At 30.2% G+C, this 21,484-nt stretch overlaps 1 protein-coding gene across 2 annotated transcripts; it reads left to right on the forward strand.

The window, feature by feature from the left end:
- Positions 1-1,804: 1,804 nt before the first annotated feature.
- LOC120414512 (protein FAM107B) lies at positions 1,805-11,509 on the forward strand. 2 transcript variants are annotated; one of them, XM_039575719.2, is made up of 3 exons: positions 1,805-1,931; positions 5,706-6,009; positions 10,460-11,509. In XM_039575719.2, the coding sequence occupies exons 1-3, from the start codon at positions 1,865-1,867 to the stop codon at positions 10,758-10,760; spliced, it is 672 nt and encodes a 223-aa protein (XP_039431653.1). In that variant the 5' UTR covers positions 1,805-1,864; the 3' UTR covers positions 10,761-11,509. The 2 variants fall into 2 exon arrangements, with proteins under 2 accessions (XP_039431653.1, XP_039431652.1); XM_039575718.2 differs by lacking the exon at positions 1,805-1,931 and adding an exon at positions 5,565-5,649.
- Positions 11,510-21,484: the final 9,975 nt, after the last annotated feature.

Raw genomic sequence — 21,484 nt, forward strand, 5'->3', positions numbered from 1 at the left:
CTAAAATACTAAAATACTAAAATACTAAAATACTAAAATACTAAAATACTAAAATACTAAAATACTAAAATACTAAAATACTAAAATAATAAAATACTAAAATACTAAAATACTAAAATACTAAAATACTAAAATACTAAAATACTAAAATACTAAAATACTAAAATACTAAAATACTAAAATACTAAAATACTAAAATACTAAAATACTAAAATACTAAAATACTAAAATACTAAAATACTAAAATACTAAAATACTAAAATACTAAAATACTAAAATACTAAAATACTAAAATACACACTTGACACTTGACACTTGAAACTTGACACTTGACACTTGACACTTGACACTTGACACTTGACACTTGACACTTGACACTTGACACTTGACACTTGACACTTGACACTTGACACTTGACACTTGACACTTGACACTTGACACTTGACACTTGACACTTGACACTTGACACTTGACACTTGACACTTGACACTTGACACTTGACACTTGACACTTGACACTTGACACTTGACACTTGACACTTGACACTTGACACTTGACACTTGACACTTGACACTTGACACTTGACACTTGACACTTGACACTTGACACTTGACACTTGACACTTGACACTTGACACTTGACACTTGACACTTGACACTTGACACTTGACACTAATCGGAATTTAAATTACATTAATAAAAATTTTAAAGCAAAAAACAAATTGCAATCAGTAAACAAGATTGACAGAAAACCAGTTTGTTAATTAAGATTAACAAACTCTAGTTATAAAACACAAATATGTGCGAACCAGACAAAAACAGAAGCATAAGAAACCGCTTTTTACCAAAACAAAAACAAACCGGCTACTCAGCCGTTTGTAAATAGTTGTAATTGCAACTCTACACAGTTGTCTACACAGAGCAATTACACATCAAACAACAACAACCAGCAACTATGCTCGCTCTAGGTGTGTGCAAAATTGATTAACGACTGTGTCGGAGGCACAACAGAGAGAAAAAAAGAAGAAAATCCATTTAGCAATGGTGTTGGTATTATTGGCCACAAACACACAACCTGACACTTGAAACTCTCGGAAGGGAGGGGAAAAAAAACGCAATTTTCCGCAGAAGAAAAATCCGGTTCCGGAGTTGGGTTGAGCTTGAGAGAGAGAGACTGCTCGAAGAAGAAAGGGGGTGTGGATCGCAACAGACTTTTCTGGTTTGAATTAGTTTGATTAATTCAATTTGTGGTATTTTTAGGAATTTTCAATTTTCAATTTATATTTTAAAAAATGTGTTTAAGAGCACTTTTGTTTTCAAATCAAAATTTGCCGTAAATGTAGCTTACTGCAAACCTTAAATTTATTTATTTTCTAAAGATTATTTCAGTTGGATACAACTCAATACTTCAGTATAAAACGTAAAAAGAATCAAGCAACGTGGAGAAACGAAGCAAAAAAGTGGCTTGAACAAACGTGATTAAGTGCGACGAATTAAGGTGTCTTTTGCTTTGGTGATTCGGTTCAAAGAGTTCACTTTGCATAACTGAAACATGTTCAAGTTAGTTGAAAAATTTGTTGACAGTTATTTTTAACCTTATTTTTGGAATTTGAAAAATATTATGTTTTCTAAGAAGTAATCAATTTCAACCACTTTCCATAAGTCAGTAATAAAAAATAATTATTCATACAACATTTTTTGATTTTTCAGGGAGGTGTGCATTATTGTGGTCTTGTTTCGAATTAAATTACCACTTCTGCCTTTTGCTGGATCAACCAGTTTAACTGCTTGAACTCAAAGAAAAGCAGGGAAACTAACAACAAAAACAACAACCAAACAAATTGGAAAAAAAACTGGATTCAGCCATGTTTCGACCGCAGCTGAACCCGTCCGAGAATATCCGCGAAAAGATGCGACTGTTCGAGGGTCAAGGTTTGAGGAAGAAATGTTGAACAAAAACAAATAAGTCGTTGGCTAGAAAAAGTTACAAGTAAAAATTTGCTAGATTCTGTAGATGATTGTAGAACTCGTTCATTAAATTGTCATTTACAAAAGGTTTCCAAAACTCAATTCCACAAGTCATTTATTTGGTTAGAAGATTGAAACAAGCAAAATGATACTATGTACTATTCCTATTTTTGATATGTATGTATGATAAAATAACGATATTGATCCAAGCCAAATTCCATAATAGGATTTTTTCGTATCAAACCCATCACTCATTTATTGATCTTTACATTAAAAAACAGAAAAAGAAGAACCGGCAGCCCAATCAAAACAACTCTGCCATGAAAAATCACTACGTAACAAAAGTTAATGGAAGATTTAAGGCCGGATATTGGTAAGCTTTGATAAAAAAGACATCTTGACCTTTTTTGACCTTATGAGGGATTAACATATGAGCAAATCGTTAAAGCAGGTATTAGACTATGACAAACAAAAAACCAACTCGCATTTATTGACAGTTTGACAAAAATGCGAGTTTGACAAACTGTCAAACACGAAAAAGTGCCACTTTGTTTGTTTGACTGTCAAAGTCTAATACCTGCTTAAGACTTCGGGCTACGATTATTTTTTTGTAGTTTTATATTTGGATGAAACTTTGTGTGTTGTATTTTTCTATGACCAAAGAAGTCATTTTATATCATTAGTTCGTCCATACAAGTTTTCACAGAATTTTTGCAGCTGTCCATACAAAAAGAATTTAAAAATATTAATAAATCTGTATCTTGAGAACGGATTTCTTTTATCGAGTTAGTGCCTTGCGCAAAGTTGTAGGACTTGCCAAATTCTCATTTTTGGATATGTTTAAGATCAGAAAAAATACCATAAATTTGCTTAAAATATGTTGAAGACCGGACCAAAAATGAAAGTATTTTGAAATTTTCCAAACTTCCGAATAAAAATATTTTTAAAATATTAAAATTAATCCATAATATTTTTAGAGGTAACTGTTTTTAGGGCCTTTTCAAATGTCAATGCGAAAATTAAAAAAAAATCATGCTAAAGATCGGATAATTTTATTATTATTTCATTTTTTGACATTGAAAATCTGACGCGTATTTGCTAAGTTATCGTCACTTGAAAAAAATGACGCAATTTTGGTAATGTAGAGAAAACCTTATTTTCACTGTTTGATTTTCTATCAGAGGCTGTACCTCATCAAACATTTGACGCAATCTTCAATGTCTTTGAAGCAACCTCATAGAAAAATTTTCTGTTCCCATTGAAAACATATTTTTTAGAGATGGTCAAGCTTGCTCATGACTTTTACAGGAAAAAAAAAGTTTTTCGATTTTCTCTAAATCTTTTTTTTAAATTCTGATTTTTTCCCGGAAAATTGGAAAAAATTTCACATTTTTTTTATTACATTTTTCTATGAAGAACGTAAAATTCGAAAAAAAAACTGTACCTTTTGTAGGAATTTTCTGATCGATTTAATGTCTTCGGAAAATTTGTATGTATTGATGAGGACTATTTAGGAGAAATATCTACACGGAAAAGCATTTTGATTTTTGAACTATTTGTTAAAAAATCTCAATTTCGTAAAAATCGTATTATTTATTTTTTATTATTTTTATATGTTTTACGGTACAAAACCGCGAACTGAAAAAATGCCCACGATATTGTTTTTTAGATAGAGTTTTTTTTTATTAAAAAAATAAAAATTTTACACAAACATAAAACTGGCATCATTATGTTAAATCTTATTTGTAATCGAAAAGTATTTAATAGATTTTTTTATAAAGTCCGCCGTTTCGGAGATAAAACCACTAATTATTTTTTTCAAATTAAACAAAAACTGTTTTTCGATTTTTTTAGCAGAGCGGTATTGGGTCAAAAATTAAAATGTTGCGTTGCGTAATAAAAGAACGCTCCTTATACAATCATTTACGATATTTTTTTAAATTTATTTAGGATTTTAGATCTTACGCTCCTTTCAAATGTCAGTCTTAAATTTGAGATTTTTGAATAATTACGTTGGAAGAGATCAGCATATTTTACAAACTGAGATATATAGAAATGGACACTTATGGATACTATTTTTAAAAATCGAAAAACTGTTTTTGTTATGAAGTCATACTTTAAGTGGTTTATCTGGAAAATGCACTTAACCATAATTTCTGTTAAGTTCGATTGAACTTTTATATTACATTTAAAATTGCTAAAAATGTTTAAGTTGGATTTATTTTTCCATTAAAGTCAATTTATATCAACATCATAACTATGACTCAAAAGTTGCGGATTTTTATGTCCCTTAACAATACAAAACAATCAAAAATTTTAAAATTTGTGATTTTTTTTGACCATATGAAATAATAAAAAAAATACGGATTTCAGTAATTGAATTTTTTGTATAAAAAAAGTTAATTTTGAAATTTTTCCAAATGATACAGATTTTTGAATATTTACGTACGATTTTTGTATGGACAGCTGCTAACTTGGTATGGAGCCTTGTATGGGCGAACCAATGACACAAAATGACTCTCTTGTTAATAGTTTGGGCCAAATAAAAAACAAAAAACAACAATTTTTTTTAATTACATAAGAACACATTATTTTTTAAACAACATTAAAGTATGTTTCAATTAAACAAAATCGCATCAAATTGAAAGATCAGAAAAACTTACTTAAAACTGATTGAAACTAGAAAAAAAAAACATTTTAATAGAATATTGAAAAATACCTGAATTAAAAAAAAATCCCATCATACGATTTTAAGACCTGTTTACGTTTAGAAAATGGATTTTTTTTATTGATTCAAGAATATATTCGAAAATATTTTTGTCTTAAAAATAATCTTATCAAACTATAAAACAAACTGTTCTGTAATAATAGAATGAAAAAACTCACAAAAATATTTGTGAAGTATAAGAATCAATTATTTTGAAAGGATATAAATTTATGATGAAATTAAAAAAATCTTTGCAAAGTTTCAGAAGAACTGCTCATGTTTGAAAGAGTGGCAAAACTCACTAGATTTTACAAAATAAGATATTTTATATACCTAACCCCTTTTTTCCATTAATATATCGAATATCGTTTCACACCCAAAATTATAATACAGAAGCCATGAAGGCACCAACCACGTAATGGTGGATGAAGTACTTTTTTGCAGACAATTATTTATATTAAACTTAGTTACTACATTCAACGAACATTGGATACAGTTATTAAGTAGTTTCGCTGCGGCGTCACAAATCCTAGCGACACCGTAAACATTCGCAATCACCGTCAAAATCACGTTTCGTGCCACACATCGTCATCACCCTTCAAAATAAAACGCCTTTTGAGGGATAAACAAATTATCATCGTAGAAACAAGCGCGACTAGAACGTAGCAAGTGGTCGTCTCGCTAAAAAAGGGTAGACTAATTACCATGAGCCCATTCACGTGCCCGCGTGTACGACGGTCATTTTCGCCTACTTTGATCAACACTTTGATGCTGCTCCACCAAACGTCTCATCACACACGTTTGTTAATTAAATCAGCGCCTGCTTGTTTCTCGCTCGGAACTGTCTTATCGCTTGCCAAACCTTATTTATCTGTAGCAAAGCGTTTTTTTTTCTCCTTTTGATGATGCCTTATTTAGTGTTTTTTTATCTGCTTGTTTGTTATTTTCCCCCATTACCAGGCTTAAAGTGTCAAAGTAGGGAGTTAGTAGCAAAGCACGAGCTCTAATCAAAGCCCCTCCTTCTTCTCCAGATGCGAGCCTAGAGTGCTCCGGCGGCCAGCGGAGAAGACACTCGGACGTCCAGCAATATCAGCAGCAGCAGCAGCAGCACTTTAACCTCACCAGTGGCAGCGCCTCCTACGACCAGTTTCAAACCAGCACCACCAACGACAGGGGAAGTACTAGAATGATGCCGCCGATCAACCGGAACGACGCGCAGCAGGGCCACTCCGACGGCGGCCAGGGCCTGATCGTGCCGAAGAAGCTCATCAACCCCTGCGTCGACTCGATGGACCGCCAGAACCTGCACCGGGAGCTCATGTTCAACCAGAAGATGTGAGTATAGTTAACTTAACTCTAGCAATATTAGGTTTGGTGGATTGTCTTCAAAATTACCAAGTGAATTTTCTCAATATTTCATCACCGCCATTTTGGCCGCCATCTTGGATTTGAAAATTCTAAATCACTGTTTGCAATTCCGTCGTGAAACTAGTACTTACTTTTCCTGAAATTCTCGAACGACGAAACCGCCGCCAAAAATTACAGAATCGAATGGTAACACTTTTCGAAATAAATGCTGAAAAGATCAACTTTGGATGCTGAAAAGTTCAATTTTTTAGCACTTTTTTGGAAAGTAAAACGTTTTTTTTATTTAAACGATTTATTGACTAAATACATGCGACATTTGACATTTAATTCTGTTCATTTCTGTTTTTCGGAATTGCAAAAAATATCGTATGGAAGTCGTTGCAATACTTGATTTTTTCATCAATCGTCGTATTTATCCAACTAGGTGAACCTCGTTGGATAAATGTACGACTTGTTCTGAAAAAATCATCTGTCTGCAACTTGTTTCATAAACTACTGTTAGAGTTGTATAGGAGTCGCTCGACAATCTTAAAAAAGGCAACGCTTTTTTTTAATTATTATTCGAATATCCGAAGTAATTTTTTTTTGATTCTGGACTGTATTTTTTTAATTCAGTAAATTCAAGAAATTTTAGAATATTAGAAGCAAAAAAAAATCAAGAAAAAACATGAAATTTGCGAAATTCTAAAAGTTACGGTAACTCAAGAAAATCTAGAAAATCAAGAAGATCAAGGAAATCAAAAAAAAAAACAAGAAAATAACAAAAATCAAGAAAATAAAAAGAAATCAAGAAAATCTTTTTAAGATTCAAAAAAAATTAAAATTGAAGAATTTTAAAAATGTTTAAAAAAAAATTAAATTTCAAAAATAAAAAAATATATTTATTTTTCGAATTTGTACAATTAAAAAAAATAGAAATTCATGAAATTATAGAAACATACAAATTTATTTAAATAAAAGTTTTTAAGAAAATAAAATTAATCAAAAAATCTTGAAATTGACGGAATTTAAAAATCGAAATTGAAGAATTTCAAAAATGGTAGAAAATAAGGAAATATTAAAAAAAATTATAAAATAATAGCAATTTATAAAATAGGAATTCATGAAATTTAATAATTATAGAAATTTAAACAAATAAATATACCAAAAAAAAACAAAAATCAAGAATCTTGAATTTAAAAAAAAATAAAAAAGATTATTTGAAGAATTTAAAAAAATGTTACAAAATTAATAAATTTTAGACAATTTCGGAAAATAAAAAAAAATTAAGCAATTGTTAGAAATTTAAAAATTTTAAAATTAGAAATTCATGAAATTTGAGAATTATAGTAATGTAAACAAATAAAACATTTTAGGAAATAAAATCATCAAGAAATCAAAAAACAATCTTGAATTTAAAAAAAAAATTAAAAAAATAAATTAAAGATTTTTAAAAAGGTTAAAAATCAAAGAAATTTTATAAAATCGGAAAATCGATTCTGGACTGTATTTTAATTTAAAATTTAGTAAGTTCAAGAAATTCTACGAATTAAAACAATCAAGAGAGTCAAGAAAATCAAGAAAATAATAAAAAATCAAGAAAATCAAGAAAATCAAGAAAATCAAGAAAATCAAGAAAATCAAGAAAATCAAGAAAATCAAGAAAATCAAGAAAATCAAGAAAATCAAGAAAATCAAGAAAATCAAGAAAATCAAGAAAATCAAGAAAATCAAGAAAATCAAGAAAATCAAGAAAATCAAGAAAATCAAAAAAATCAAGAAAATCAAGAAAATCCAGAAAATCAAGAAAATCAAGAAAATCAAGAAAATCAAGAAAATCAAGAAAATCAAGAAAATCAAGAAAATCAAGAAAATCAAGAAAATCCAGAAAATCAAGAAAATCAAGAAAATCAAGAAAATCAAGAAAATCAAGAAAATCAAGAAAATCAAGAAAATCAAGAAAATCAAGAAAATCAAGAAAATCAAGAAAATCAAGAAAATCAAGAAAATCAAGAAAATCAAGAAAATCAAGAAAATCAAGAAAATCCAGAAAATCAAGAAAATCAAGAAAATCAAAAAAAATCAAGAAAATCAAAAAAATCAAGAAAATCAAAAAAATCAAAAAAATCAAAAAAATCAAAAAAATCAAGAAAATCAAGAAAATCAAGAAAATCAAGAAAATCAAGAAAATCAAGAAAATCAAGAAAATCAAGAAAATCAAGAAAGTCAAGAAAATCAAGAAAATCAAAAAAATCAAGATAATCAAGGAAATCAAGAAAATCAAGAAAATCAAGAAAATCAAGAAAATCAAGAAAATCAAGAAAATCAAGAAAATCAAAAAAATCAAGAAAATCAAGAAAATCAAGGAAATCAAGAAAATCAAGAAAATCAAGAAAATCAAGAAAATCAAGAAAATCAAGAAAATCAAGAAAATCAAGAAAATCAAGAAAATCAAGAAAATCAAGAAAATCAAGAAAATCAAGAAAATCAAGAAAATCAAGAAAATCAAGAAAATAAAAAAAAGTAATCTGAAATTGAAGACATAAAAAAAATAGACTTAAAAATAGTTTCAAAAAAAATAAAAAAATCATAGCAATTTATAAAATAGAAATTCATTGAAATTAAGAATCATAGAAATTTTAACAAGTAAATATTCCAAGAAAATAAAAAAAAGATTAAAAAATTGAAGAATTTAAAAAAATATAACAAAATTAAGAAATTTTAGGAAAATTTAAAAAATCAACAAATTTTTAAAAAATGCCCATCCCCCCTCGACCCTGGCCAGAGGCGAGGGACAAAAACTTTGAAAAATATTTGCATCGGCCTTATAGAAATTTAAACAAATAAATATTTCAAAAAAATCTGAAAAAATCAAAAAATTAAAGTGATCTCGAAATTAAAAAAAAATGAATAAAATTAAATGTGAAGAATTAAAAAAATGTTACAAAATAAGGAAATTTTAGAAAATCAACAAATTTGAAAAATTAAGCAGTTTTTAGAAATTCAAAAATTCAAAAAATTGAAATTCATGAAACTTAAGAATCATAGAGATATAAACAAATAAAACATTTTAGAAAATAAAAAAAATCAAAGAAATTAAAAAAAAAACTTGAAATAAAAAAATAAAGATAAATTAAAATGAAGAATTTTAAAAATGTTAGAAATTTAGAAAATTGCAGAAAATTAAAATAATTTTGAATTTATACAATTTAAAAAAGAAATTTATGAATAATAGAAATTTGATCGAATAGAACATTTCAAGAAAATAAAATAAAATCAAGAAATCTGGAAATTTAGGAAATTATTAAAAATAAAAATTATAGAATTTCAAAAATGTTAGAAATTTAAAAAAATTAATAAAATTCAGAATTTGAACAATTTAAAAAATAGAAATTCATGAAATTTAAAAATTATAGAAATTTACACAAATAAGTATTTTAAGAAAATATTAAAAAAATAAAAATTCAAGAGATCTCGAACTTTAAAAAATAAATGAAATTAAAATTCAAGAATTAAAAAATGTTAGAAAATTAAGAAATTTTAGAAAACATTAGAATAATAACAAATTCTAGAAATTCGAAAATTAAAAAATAGAAATTCATGAAATTTGAATTAAAGAAATTTTTTTTTTTTTAGAAATTAAGGAAATTTAAGGAAATCTACAAATTTTAAATTCAAGAATTACAGAAATTTAACCTAAAGAAACTTTCTAAGAAAATAACAAAAAATGAAGATATCAAAGATATCTTGGAATTCAAGAAATTGAAAAAAATAGAATTTGAAGAATTTCAAAACTGTTAGAAATTCAGGAAATTGTAGAAAATTTTACAATTTCTTTTAATGATATTTAAGAAATTTTGGAAATTAATAAAATTAAAGAACTTTTTTAAATTTTTTTTTTTTTAGAAAATCATGATATTATAGAAATTTATGCAATTCTAGAATTATGAGCAATTTTGAAAGGTATAGGTTAAAGACTGTTGCAAATATCTTAAAAAATGTCAGCATTTTCAAACACTTTTTTTGTCTTTTATGGCTTGTCATAAATTTCTTAAATATGCATATCTTGATTTTTTGTTTAATTTTTTTAAGTTTTAGAATTTTGTCAATTTCTATAAATTTACATATTTTTCAAAGTCGAGAGTTAAATGTTACATTTTCATATATGTTTTAATTCCTTGCTCTCCTCTCGACTTTGAAAAATTTGTCAATTTATAGAAATTGACAAAATTCTAGACCTGAAGAAATTGAAGATAAATTTAAATATGCAGATTTAAGAAATTTAGGATCCGAGAAGTTCAACAAATTCAATAAATTAAAGATTTTCAACAAATTGGAAAAGCTAAATAATTTGTTTAAATTGCGATAACAGCATATTGGATGGAAATTACCATCCGACCATCAGAAATTGAAATAACTCATTTTTTCCACTCCCCAGGGGCAAAAGCGTCCTCAACCAAAAGAGCGAACTGCAGCGCGCCCTCGAGAAGCAAAAGGAGCGCCAGGTGCTGGCCGCCCAGAACCTGGCCAAGCAGCAAGCCGCGGAAAACTCCATCGCCAACGAGCTCGGCCGGGTGATAATGCAACGCGCCGCCCGCCTCGAGCAGAAGAACCTGGCGGCGGCGGCGGCCGGCTCCGGCTCCCAGTCCGACCCCCATCCCGACTCGATCAACCCGGAGTACCTGAACGCGCGGGCCAAACTCCGCGCGACTCAGGCCGCCGCCGTCTACTCGAAATAGGTTCTTTTTTTTACGTTTTAAGGTTGATTTTAGTTAAGGCAGCAATCTTTCACAGACAAACAGATGTAACACACACACACCTTCACCCCAACCCCAACTCAGAGTAATTTTAGCGAAAACAGAGGTGAGTAATTAAGTTTTAACGTGTAGACAAGTGATAACGACTTTGATGATTTCCGGTTCTGTTCTGTGTAATTATTATTATCAGTTTTTTTTTTTTCTATTCTTTCTTTTGGTTCGAATCGAAAAAACAGCCAGATGACACAGATTTTGCAATTATCCTAGATAAATACGAGCGCGCGAAAGAGAGAAAGAAAGAAAGAAAGATGTCGAATATGAATCGAAACAAAAAAAAATATAGAAACAAATTGCGAATAAATAAATCGTTTTCGGAGAGCGCAATTGCTTTAAGTAGTTCTTAATGAGTTATTTTTGTAATTCTTTTTACCTTTTTATTAGATAGAATGATCTGTTGACAGTGTCTGTGTACGAAAGCGCGCGAGCGAAATGTGGGAAGGATTTTCAGTAAATTATATGTAGCAAAATTGTGATAAAAAATAACCGCGAGAAAAAAAAGGAAACCCACCCCGAATGGCGAGCACTTGTTGATGATGAAATATCCTTCTCCACAAAACAATAAAAAACAACAAAACTCATCATCGCATCACCATAATCAAGAAAGCGTTAGTGCGCTTTAATTTAAAAGTTTAGTTGGTAAATAAAAGTTAAATAAAGTCGGCAAACATGAATCTAAGCGAGTTCTAATAAAATTGATAGAGTTTAAAATTGACCTTAAACGGAGTGTGGTACAATTCATTGAATGGTTATTTCGTCAAATTAGGAAAAGCAAATATTACAAATTTTATGCAAGTTGATACAAACTACACTTTCCCATAATTTCGCTGCCGGCCAGTGGATATTTGATTGGTTGAACACACATACACGCACTTCCTTCTCGTCATAATTTTCCCTACATTTTTACATTTTTTTATACGAGCAATTCTTCACCAAAACTGGTAATGAATCTTATTTATTTATTTTTTATTTGGCTTAAACTTTTTGAGGGCCTTTCCAATGACCAAAGAAGCCATTTTGTGTCATTGGTTCACCCACACAAAAAAAAAACAATTCAAAAATTCAAACAAGTCTCCACACAAGTTTGGCAGCTGTCCATACTAAAATGATACGAAAATATTCGAAAATCGATTTTTTAAAAGGAATTTCTCTGATGATTCGATTTGGTGTCTTCGGCAAAGTTGTAGGTTAAAAAAGGTACACGGGACAAAATGGTGTTTCTTATTACTTTTTTTTCACACGAATTTCATTTTTCAAAATCTGTATTTTTTTTTCGATATTGTTTAGGAGACAAAAAATCGCCATAGAAAATTTTGCCGTCGAGTTATAATTTTTTGGAAAAATAGAAATTTACTCAATTCTTTGACTTCAGTTTTTAAAGTGAAATCAAATCAATCGAAAAATACATTACAAAATTTTCACCGTTTTCAAGATATAGTCACAAAAAGATAAATTTTAACAAAAAATTTCCAGTTTTTAATTTTTTTCGAATAGTGTTCAATTTTTTTTTCGAATAGTTGAGAATATTTCCAACAAAATTAAGATATACTAAGATAGGGGAAAGTGGGGCAAGTGTAACAAGCTAAGGAAATGCTCGTTAAAACCCATTAAAATGTTAAAACATCTGCCGGATTTTATCATAATCATCTTATTTCAGGTCTTGACTAAGACTTTGATAGAACAAATTTTGAAAAAATCCTGTTTTTCAATGTTAAAAATTGATTTTAAAATTTTTGATTTTCCGTACGTTCTACTCAACTAGTGGGGCAAGACGAACAACCCGTTGGGGCAAGAGGAACAATGCATGAAAAAACATGTTAATTTGCTAACAAGTGAACTGCTATCACTTTGAAACATCAGATTAGAATGTATTTGAAACGTTTCTTTCATTTTTAGTTTAAATAATAATATTTTACTAAAAATTTGATCGTTTTTACGAAAAAAATAATTACTTAGATGATAAATAGTAAATTTTCATAGTATCACTTTATTTTGTGTGGAAATTTTTTTTAACAATTGTTTATCAGTTTTTAAGAACTTTTTTGTATTTATTTCCCAATAAAATATGTTGCTGCAGCAATTCGTATTTTTTTCCATACTAAAAATTCATATGGTACACTTGCCCCACCTGAACAAGATTTTTTAAAAGCTCTCAACAAAAATAACCAAAAGTCAAATCATACTTTCTAATAGGTGCAAATCATTGGTAGGGACACTACTGATCTAGGAAAAATTGCATTTTGATAAAATGAGCCTTAAAACGAACCCTAAGCCTTATTTTGTACTTTCCAAATATTATAAGAAAACAAAGGTTTTTAAAAAACTTCATTAAATCTTATGCCCCGTGGCGTTTACGTTATTTTGGCGGTTATGTGGTAGTAGAATCAGCTGATTGCATTGCTAGCAACAATTCCTCATACTGGAAATAATCAAAATTGTAAAAATTACGGCCGTACGAGCGATTGTTCCTCTTGCCCCATATGGTCGTCTTGCCCCACCTTCCCCTACATTGAAAATTGGTCCTCTGGTTGCTGAATTACAGCGAATAAAAGAAAAAAGAAAAAAAATATTGATGTTTTTTTTTTAATTTCACCCAAAAATTTCTACATTTTCTAATGCCAATATCTCAACTAATGATAATGGTCCAACTTTCAATGCTGAAAAATGAATCATTTGTGAAATTTGATAATATAACTGAAACAAATATTTTTCAAATTTTGGAATCAAGACTAACATTTCGAATGAGCGTAATTTCGAATATTTGACCCTTTTAAAATGTTAGCCTTGATAAAATTTCACTCTTGGGCAAAATTTTGCTCGAATTTTTCTACGGCTTAAAAGTTGCGGTTTTTTGTCCCCTAACAAATCAAAAAATTCAAAAATTCTAGATTATTTTTTAAAACAGCCTATGAACTATGGGTTTCCTATGCAAAAAGTAAGCAAGAATTAGAAAATATGGATTTTGAGAAATTGATTTTTTAAAAGTTCATTTAAAAATCGGCATTAAAAAACTTCCTTGTGCCATTTTTTTCTGAATAGTCCTCAAAAACAGTTAAAACTTTATCGAAGACACCAAACCGATCAGATTTACGTACCATTTTTGTATGAACAGCTGGCAAAATTGTATGAGGACTTGTATGGGTTAACCAATAGGATGGCTTCTTTGGTCACATGGAATGCTCCCAAAAAGTTTGAGCCTAATAGAAAATACATCCCGGACAGACGGTAATAACAAAATTCATGCCATTTCAAAAACAAATTACTGTCAAAAAGTGTTATGGAATATTCTTGCAAAAACCATGTTTGCATAAGAGTTTAATAACAGTTTATGTTATCATAACAAAATTTGTTATTGGTCTGATATTGGTTGAAAGCCGAAACAACTTTGGAATAACATTTTTTGTTATGGATAAATAACTCCAGCTGTTATTGGGATGATCGGATTAGTTGTTAAAACAACAAAAAAGAATAACAAAGATTTTTCCGAAGAATAACTAAAAATTGTATAAGTCTGTTTTTACAATAACAACCCAATTGCAAAAAAATAATGACGGCGAATAACAAAACTTGTTATAATCTCCCACGTGATTTCCGTCTGCTCGGGAAACAATAAAATTGCACGAAATTGCCCGATTTTGTAGAGAATTGCTCATATGAAGCGTAACGCAGTTTATATTTAGACCGTTTTTTTCCTTCTATTTTTCAGCTTAATTTATTACCAATGTATCCAACACATTCTAGAAAAAGAAATTATGATATCCTTATTTATCAAAAATTATAAAAAGAAATAAATATAAGTAATATTTTTGATAAAATAAGGGTATTATAATTTTTGTTACTTCAATGTTTCTTATAATTTAGTATAAATCAAGTTGGAAAACGCAAAAGAAATCAAAAAGGGTCTAAATATAAATTAACTTGTGTTTTGCTATAATTGTATTACATTTTATTTGACTTAACTTTTTTTATTTGAAATTTGTGTTCTTATTTATTGAATGAGAGCAATTATTTTTATTTTATTTACATTATTTTAAATATCGATACAAATTTGTTAGTATTTTTAGGCCGATGCAAATATTTTTGAAGTTGTTGCCCCACCTTCAATTTTACTTTTTTTATTTGTGCGTAATATGTCGAAAACCTAAAGTTTTATATTTTCTAACTATTTTAACTGAAAACTCAAATAATCACCCTACTTTGCAGTCTGGAAAATTGAATCGGTTAAAGAGACGAGTAGTTAATATTAAAAAAAAAAAGTAATTTGTTTAGCACTCAACAAATTTTATGACCCTAATGGCCAAAAAACGGGAAGAGTATTATTAAATAGTTTTTGCACATTTGTTTTGTTTAGCAAATTAAAAAAAACGCTTGCAATTTACTGATGCATAGTGGTCAGATCGCAACATTACGTGGAAATTGGATTTCTGAAACAATGTGAAGTTCTGACGTCTGTTACAGCTGAGAAGAGACAACATTTGACAGGATAAAAAATTCGAGCGTTTCAGAAACACTAACTTTACAGGAATATATTTTTTGGATTTGTTTTTCTCTTCATACCAATTGAAGCTACTTTGGACTCTTTGAGTTTTGAAAAAAAACAAACATTTTCGTCTTGAATTGATTGATTTTTCAAAATTGATTTTGGATTAAAAAAAGGTGCAATTTTAAAACAAAAAATCTCAAAAAAGCTCAAAGCCATATTTTATGCACCAGGTTGCGTTCAAAATCGGAAATCTAGTACTGCACTGCAAGGCTGAAAATACCATTTTTTTTCAAACTCGAGATCAGGGGTGGCCATGGTCATGGCGCACAAGTGAAGAGAGAGGGGTTACAAACATGTAATTTCAGAGTTTGAGCACATGCTTAAACCTTTTTTTAAATCTGTTTTTGGAGCTTTTAAATATACATTTTCATCTATCAATAAAATGAATTTGAAGACATTTGGTTGAATCTTTGCTGAGATATACTGCCCATGTTCGCATAAATGTCCCATATGCAAAAACAGCAAGCTGAGAAAAACGCAAAGGAAGTTTGTCCCACACATAAGGCTACGTGTTAAGTTTTCACGAAAAAACTGGATTTCCTCCTGATTTCTAGAACAAAGTACTGGATGTTATAGGCTCTTTTGAAAGAGCACACGATTTTGAACAAAACTGCATCAATAACTCAAAAGTGATGAAAATGCATATGGGACATTTATGCGATCATGGGCAGTATAGCTGTTTGAAGTTTGCAGTAAAAAAAAAACGGGTGCCATGATATCTCAACACTGCTTTGACCAAAGCAGCTCATTTTTTTTTTTAAGACTCGTTAAACTTGTTTCGTGTGCATGACGAAGGCTGAATTTCAAAAAGTTTATTTAAAAAAAAAATGAAGATATTTTTTATGTTTTTTATATTAAAAATCGTTAGTTTTTGATTTCTGTATTTTTTAAAAAAGCAACATTTCAAAATTGGGCTTCGTCATACACACGGAATATGTCTTAAGCGTCTTCACCCGAAATTTCAGCCAATTTGGTCCTTCCAATCTCGAGATATCGTGGCACCCGTAAATCTACTCGGTGTTTACAGAAAAACGTTCGCAAAGTTTGACAGTTCACTTTGCGCATGGCAAAATTGTGAATTTCAATCGTCTCTCGCTTTTCTTTTTCGGTTTTGCTGCCGTCAGGTTGGCAGCCTTGTGGCAGCACGCTGATTTACGTTTATGCGAAGTTGGGTAAATCACGCCACTTTACAACGTTTTAGTGTAGTTTGAATCGTTAGATTTTTTTATACGTTTTCTACAATGAATATTAATATTTATAATGCATCATTATTGTTTCATAGATAAACATAAAAAACACATTGACCAATGAAAACTATAACATTAGAGTGTAACAAAAATGACTTTTTGGCGGGCATTCAAGGGTTTGTTCCGGTGGGCATACTAAGCCCAAATCCAAAATATGAGCTTGATTGGACGTAACAGGAGCTGGCGCTCCTCCCTTCAATTTTAAATGGGATTTAACCCGTAAAAAAAGATTTTTTCAAAAATGTCACTTTTTGAGGCATTTTGGCCACCAATGCGTTTACCAAAAACATCACTGGCGTGTAGGCCAGATCCTTGCGCATCTTTTGGTATATATATAACATTGACATTTGGAGCACCCTGGAGCTCGGTACAGGCCTTCAAAGTTTGGCATTTTTTCGAAAAATCGGCCTCGGCAAAATCAAATGGCGTCTAGGGCGTCCCGAGGCGCGACGCATATCTTTTTTGCCGGGACCGATTTTTCGAAAAAATGCCAAACTTTGAAGGCCTGTACCGAGCTCCAGGGTGCTCCAAATGTCAATGTTATATATATACCAAAAGATGCGCAAGGATCTGGCCTACACGCCAGTGATGTTTTTGGTAAACGCATTGGTGGCCAAAATGCCTCAAAAAGTGACATTTTTGAAAAAATCTTTTTTTACGGGTTAAATCCCATTTAAAATTGAAGGGAGGAGCGCCAGCTCCTGTTACGTCCAATCAAGCTCATATTTTGGATTTGGGCTTAGTATGCCCACCGGAACAAACCCTTGAATGCCCGCCAAAAAGTCATTTTTGTTACATCCTACTATAACATAAATTTCTACACGTTTATCATCACGACAAAGAAATCGCCTTTAACGAAATGACCTTCCATGAATTGTACCAAATTCCTAAACCGATAGAGAAGTTAACATTTTCAGCCCTCAAACCGTAAAAAAATGCCCCCGACTAGAGTGCTCTCTCCGTTGAGAGAGTAGCAAACCCAAGAGACTTTAACCCAAAATTTAACAAAATCACACTGAACCACACACACAATTGCCAGAAACAACCCGAGTTTGGCCTTGATAGTGATTCATATTTAGTAGACCCTGTGTGAATGTGTGTGAGAACAGAGCAGACTAAATATAGTATTCATATTTGTGTAGGTGTAGGCGAAAACCCAACAAATCGAAACCAACCAACCACCTTTTTATAAGTGAGCAATCGTATGAAACTTGAGCCACCTCAAACACACCCAACAAAACAAGAATCATTAGCGGCCTCTATCGTATAGTATTGTAATCCAATAAAACAACCAACAAGAGCAAAAATTGTGTCGATGTTTGAATATCAGCAAATATTAGGATATAGTGATTGAGCGAGCATGTTTTTAGCAACGCCACACATTTAAAACTTTAATTGTGCGAAACAGAAGTAGGTTAGAACACAAACCAAGCATTACCGAAAAATAAAAACAACAAACAACAAAATGTTAAGATGAGTTCAGAGTTGCTCGTAAAAGTTACAAAATATAAATAATATTACTAATCACTACAACTACCGCTAATACAACTACTACTACTACCACATATATGATATAAATGGAAACGATGTGTGTGTGAGTTGTGTAGAGTGTAGTGAAGAAATGAAAAGGGGTGGAGAGGGTGTCCTTTCTCCACCCCCAACAAGAAATAGTGAGCATTTGCAAGTCGTACACAAAAAAAGTAACGTGGAGATAAATAAAACAGTACATATTTTAATTGAACAGTGAAAATGTTGTGTTTTATTTCCGTATGCAGAAAGATCCTTCGAAAAATTGCAACCTCAAAACCTGTGTCAAATGAGGAAATTGTCTATTTTGTATTAAATTGATTATAAAAAAAAACCAAAACCTTCAGGTAAAAAAGATTTTTTTTCGGAAAAGTCTACTGGTCGAGTCGGCTATAAATTAGAGCAAAATACCTTCATGTATTCATATCAACTTTTTGGATTCTAAGCAAATGTCTGTACGAGTGTGCTTAGGGATTATTGAAATGGGATGTGTAGAAATAAATGTTGTCACTTGATTATCTCGGAACAGGCAGAATAGTTTTTTGCCGGAATTGTTTCATTCAGTCCGGTTTGGGGTTCCATAAGTCCCTTTTGAAAATAATTGAGTTTGGTAAAGTGCTTTAAAAATTATATGCAACAAAGTTTTTGTAGAGGCATAAAAGGATTGACAACATGTCTTAAGAGTAATTCTCTACGCTTTCGCAAATCGGCTTTTCTTTGTATTATAAGATTCGAATGAAACTTTGTCCTTGCATTCCATATGTCGAAATAAGCCAGTTTGCTTCATCAGTTTTTCCATACAAAACTTCATAAAATTTTAGGGGATCATACAAAATGTATGTTATTTAGTATCATGAAACGGGATTTACTGATTGATTTGGTGTCTTCGGCAAAGTTGTAGGTTATGATTAGGACTTGTCAGAAAAAATGTGGATGGAAAAAAATTACTTATAATCACTATATTATCACATTATTTTCAATTTTCGTTTTTTTTTTATTATGTTTTTGGGGACTAAATGCGCTAGAGTTTGGGATGGTGAAAAATCTGGTACAGGAGCTATATAATATATAATACTTCATGAAGGAAAGGAAGCCCTGCAAACATTTTTTTCTTAATCAGAATGGTGGTTGCTGAGATACAGCAACTTTAAGCTTAAGCTTTCTCAGACGTTTCTCTTTTAATATTAAAACTCATTAAAAAAAAAAAAACTTCAGGATGCTGCACCACGATAACTAACCGTCCGATCAAAAAAGTAACAAAAATATAAAAATTGAAAAGCTTTACAGCTTTTATTATTTTTTTTTTTTTGGCTGTGTGATTTTCCTTCCTAAAGTATTTTTGAATTGCAAAAAACTAAACATTTTTCGAATCGCACCTTAATATGCTTAGGCTATTGAATATTTTATTTCATGTTTTTTTTAGTTTTTCATTTCTTTTGTGAAAATTGACTTTTTCATAAAACAAACTTGTTTATTCGATTGTTGACTATTTATTTAGAATATATTGTATAAAGCTTATTTATACATTTTCAATAAAATATTTTTTTTATATTTTAACAAATTTTGAATTTTGGGACCGCAGATTGGGAAAGTCGTCAAAGTTTTGGAAAAATATATTTTCAAGAATTCATTGATATTTTGCAAATCTTTGATGTTAGCATAACTGTAATGAATACATCAGTCTGATGTCTTAAACATAATGCGATCAAAAAATGTGAAAAGTTATTTTTGATCGCAAATTTGATTAGCATAGCATAGCATAACGGGTCTGCACCAAGGGGCTGGAAACTCTAATATTACTTAGGAATACTGAGTATACTAACGATATTCCAGTATACTTGTTAGTATACTAACCGAAAAGCAATAAACTGTTAGTATATTAAGATACTCTCAGTATATTGGTAAGTATACTGACGATATTTAAAGGAAATAATAAGTATACTAACATATATTTTGATATACTGGTTAACATAATAAATATAGCTCTAAGAGTTTCCAACCCCTTGGTCTGCACCACGCTGTAGGGGGTGCCACAATGGTCAATTCAATATTCTTAGACAATTTGATTGCTGCCCGGTACAACCAAGAATATCTAAGAACGTAAATTTCCACACTGTGCTACAAGGCTACGCCCATACAGTCCCGTGGGGATTTGGGAGGGGATGTTTTTGTTGTTCACTAGTGGCAAAAGTGCAGGGAACCCATGCGACTTTTAAAAGTGAACGGAATATTTTTGGGAGGTTTGGAATGGGGGTTAGGGGAATTTCATCGGGCCGATGAAAATGGTTGAGTGCGTAATGTATTTAATGATTTGAATGTTTGTAAGTGTAAATGTGAGTCTGTAGTGTATTATCTAATTAGCATATAGTTCTGTAATAATAATAAATAATAAATATAATAATTATAGTAAATAAAATAAATATAAAAAATATAATAAATACAATCAAGATGATTCCAGGAAGCTGTAAAAAAAACAGTTATTTAAAATATAAATGCTCCTGATGGTTCCCATGCTGTTTTAGAAAGTTTCGTTAATTTAAGCAATTTGATCATATATGGTATGAGGAGATGGTATATCACAGGAAAGGATTAGGATAAGGAATAATATAAACATTTAAATAAATCATATAATGAGTAGAAAAATTTACATGTAGACATTTAATATAAAATAATTCCAGGAAGCTGTAAAAAATGAAAATATTTTAAAACTAATACTCCAGATGGAAACACAAATAAAACAACAAAGACACAAGAATCTTAACACGCGACTTCGCACCTTCCACATAATTCGACATGAACACGATCACGAATACAGCACAAAAAGAACGCCACAAAAATCCATCTTCCCGGCGCTGCTGCTAACACGATATTGACGCGCAATAATATTCATTAGCACAATCTATTTTTGATCGCAAATTTGATTTTACTTCAAATAATTATTTTTAAAATTTTGTTTGACAATATTTCAGTTTTTTCTCAAAAAAATCATTATTTCGCATTTTGTTCTATCCCAAATAAACTCTAGCGCAAAAGAAGCTATTTTAAGCCCCCAAACATTCAAGAAATTTTGAAAAAAAAATATTTTTGAAATTTTTGAGGGATTTTACTTCTCTTGAATAATGTTGGCTGGTACAAATTTTATTTAAAGTTTTTGGTTAGCATCGCAAAAAGTTTTTTTTCGCTAAAATGTTTGCTTTCGTCAAATCTTACATTTTTTGAAAACTAATGATTTCAAAACAACTGATCTAGTGTAAAATGCATTTTAAAACACTTTTTGCATTCAAATGTTGAGACTATGGCTTGGTATCTAATTTTTTTTTTTGCCCATCGGC

This window comes from Culex pipiens, chromosome 1, assembly GCF_016801865.2.
Source record: "Culex pipiens pallens isolate TS chromosome 1, TS_CPP_V2, whole genome shotgun sequence".
Lineage (NCBI taxonomy): Eukaryota > Metazoa > Arthropoda > Insecta > Diptera > Culicidae > Culex > Culex pipiens.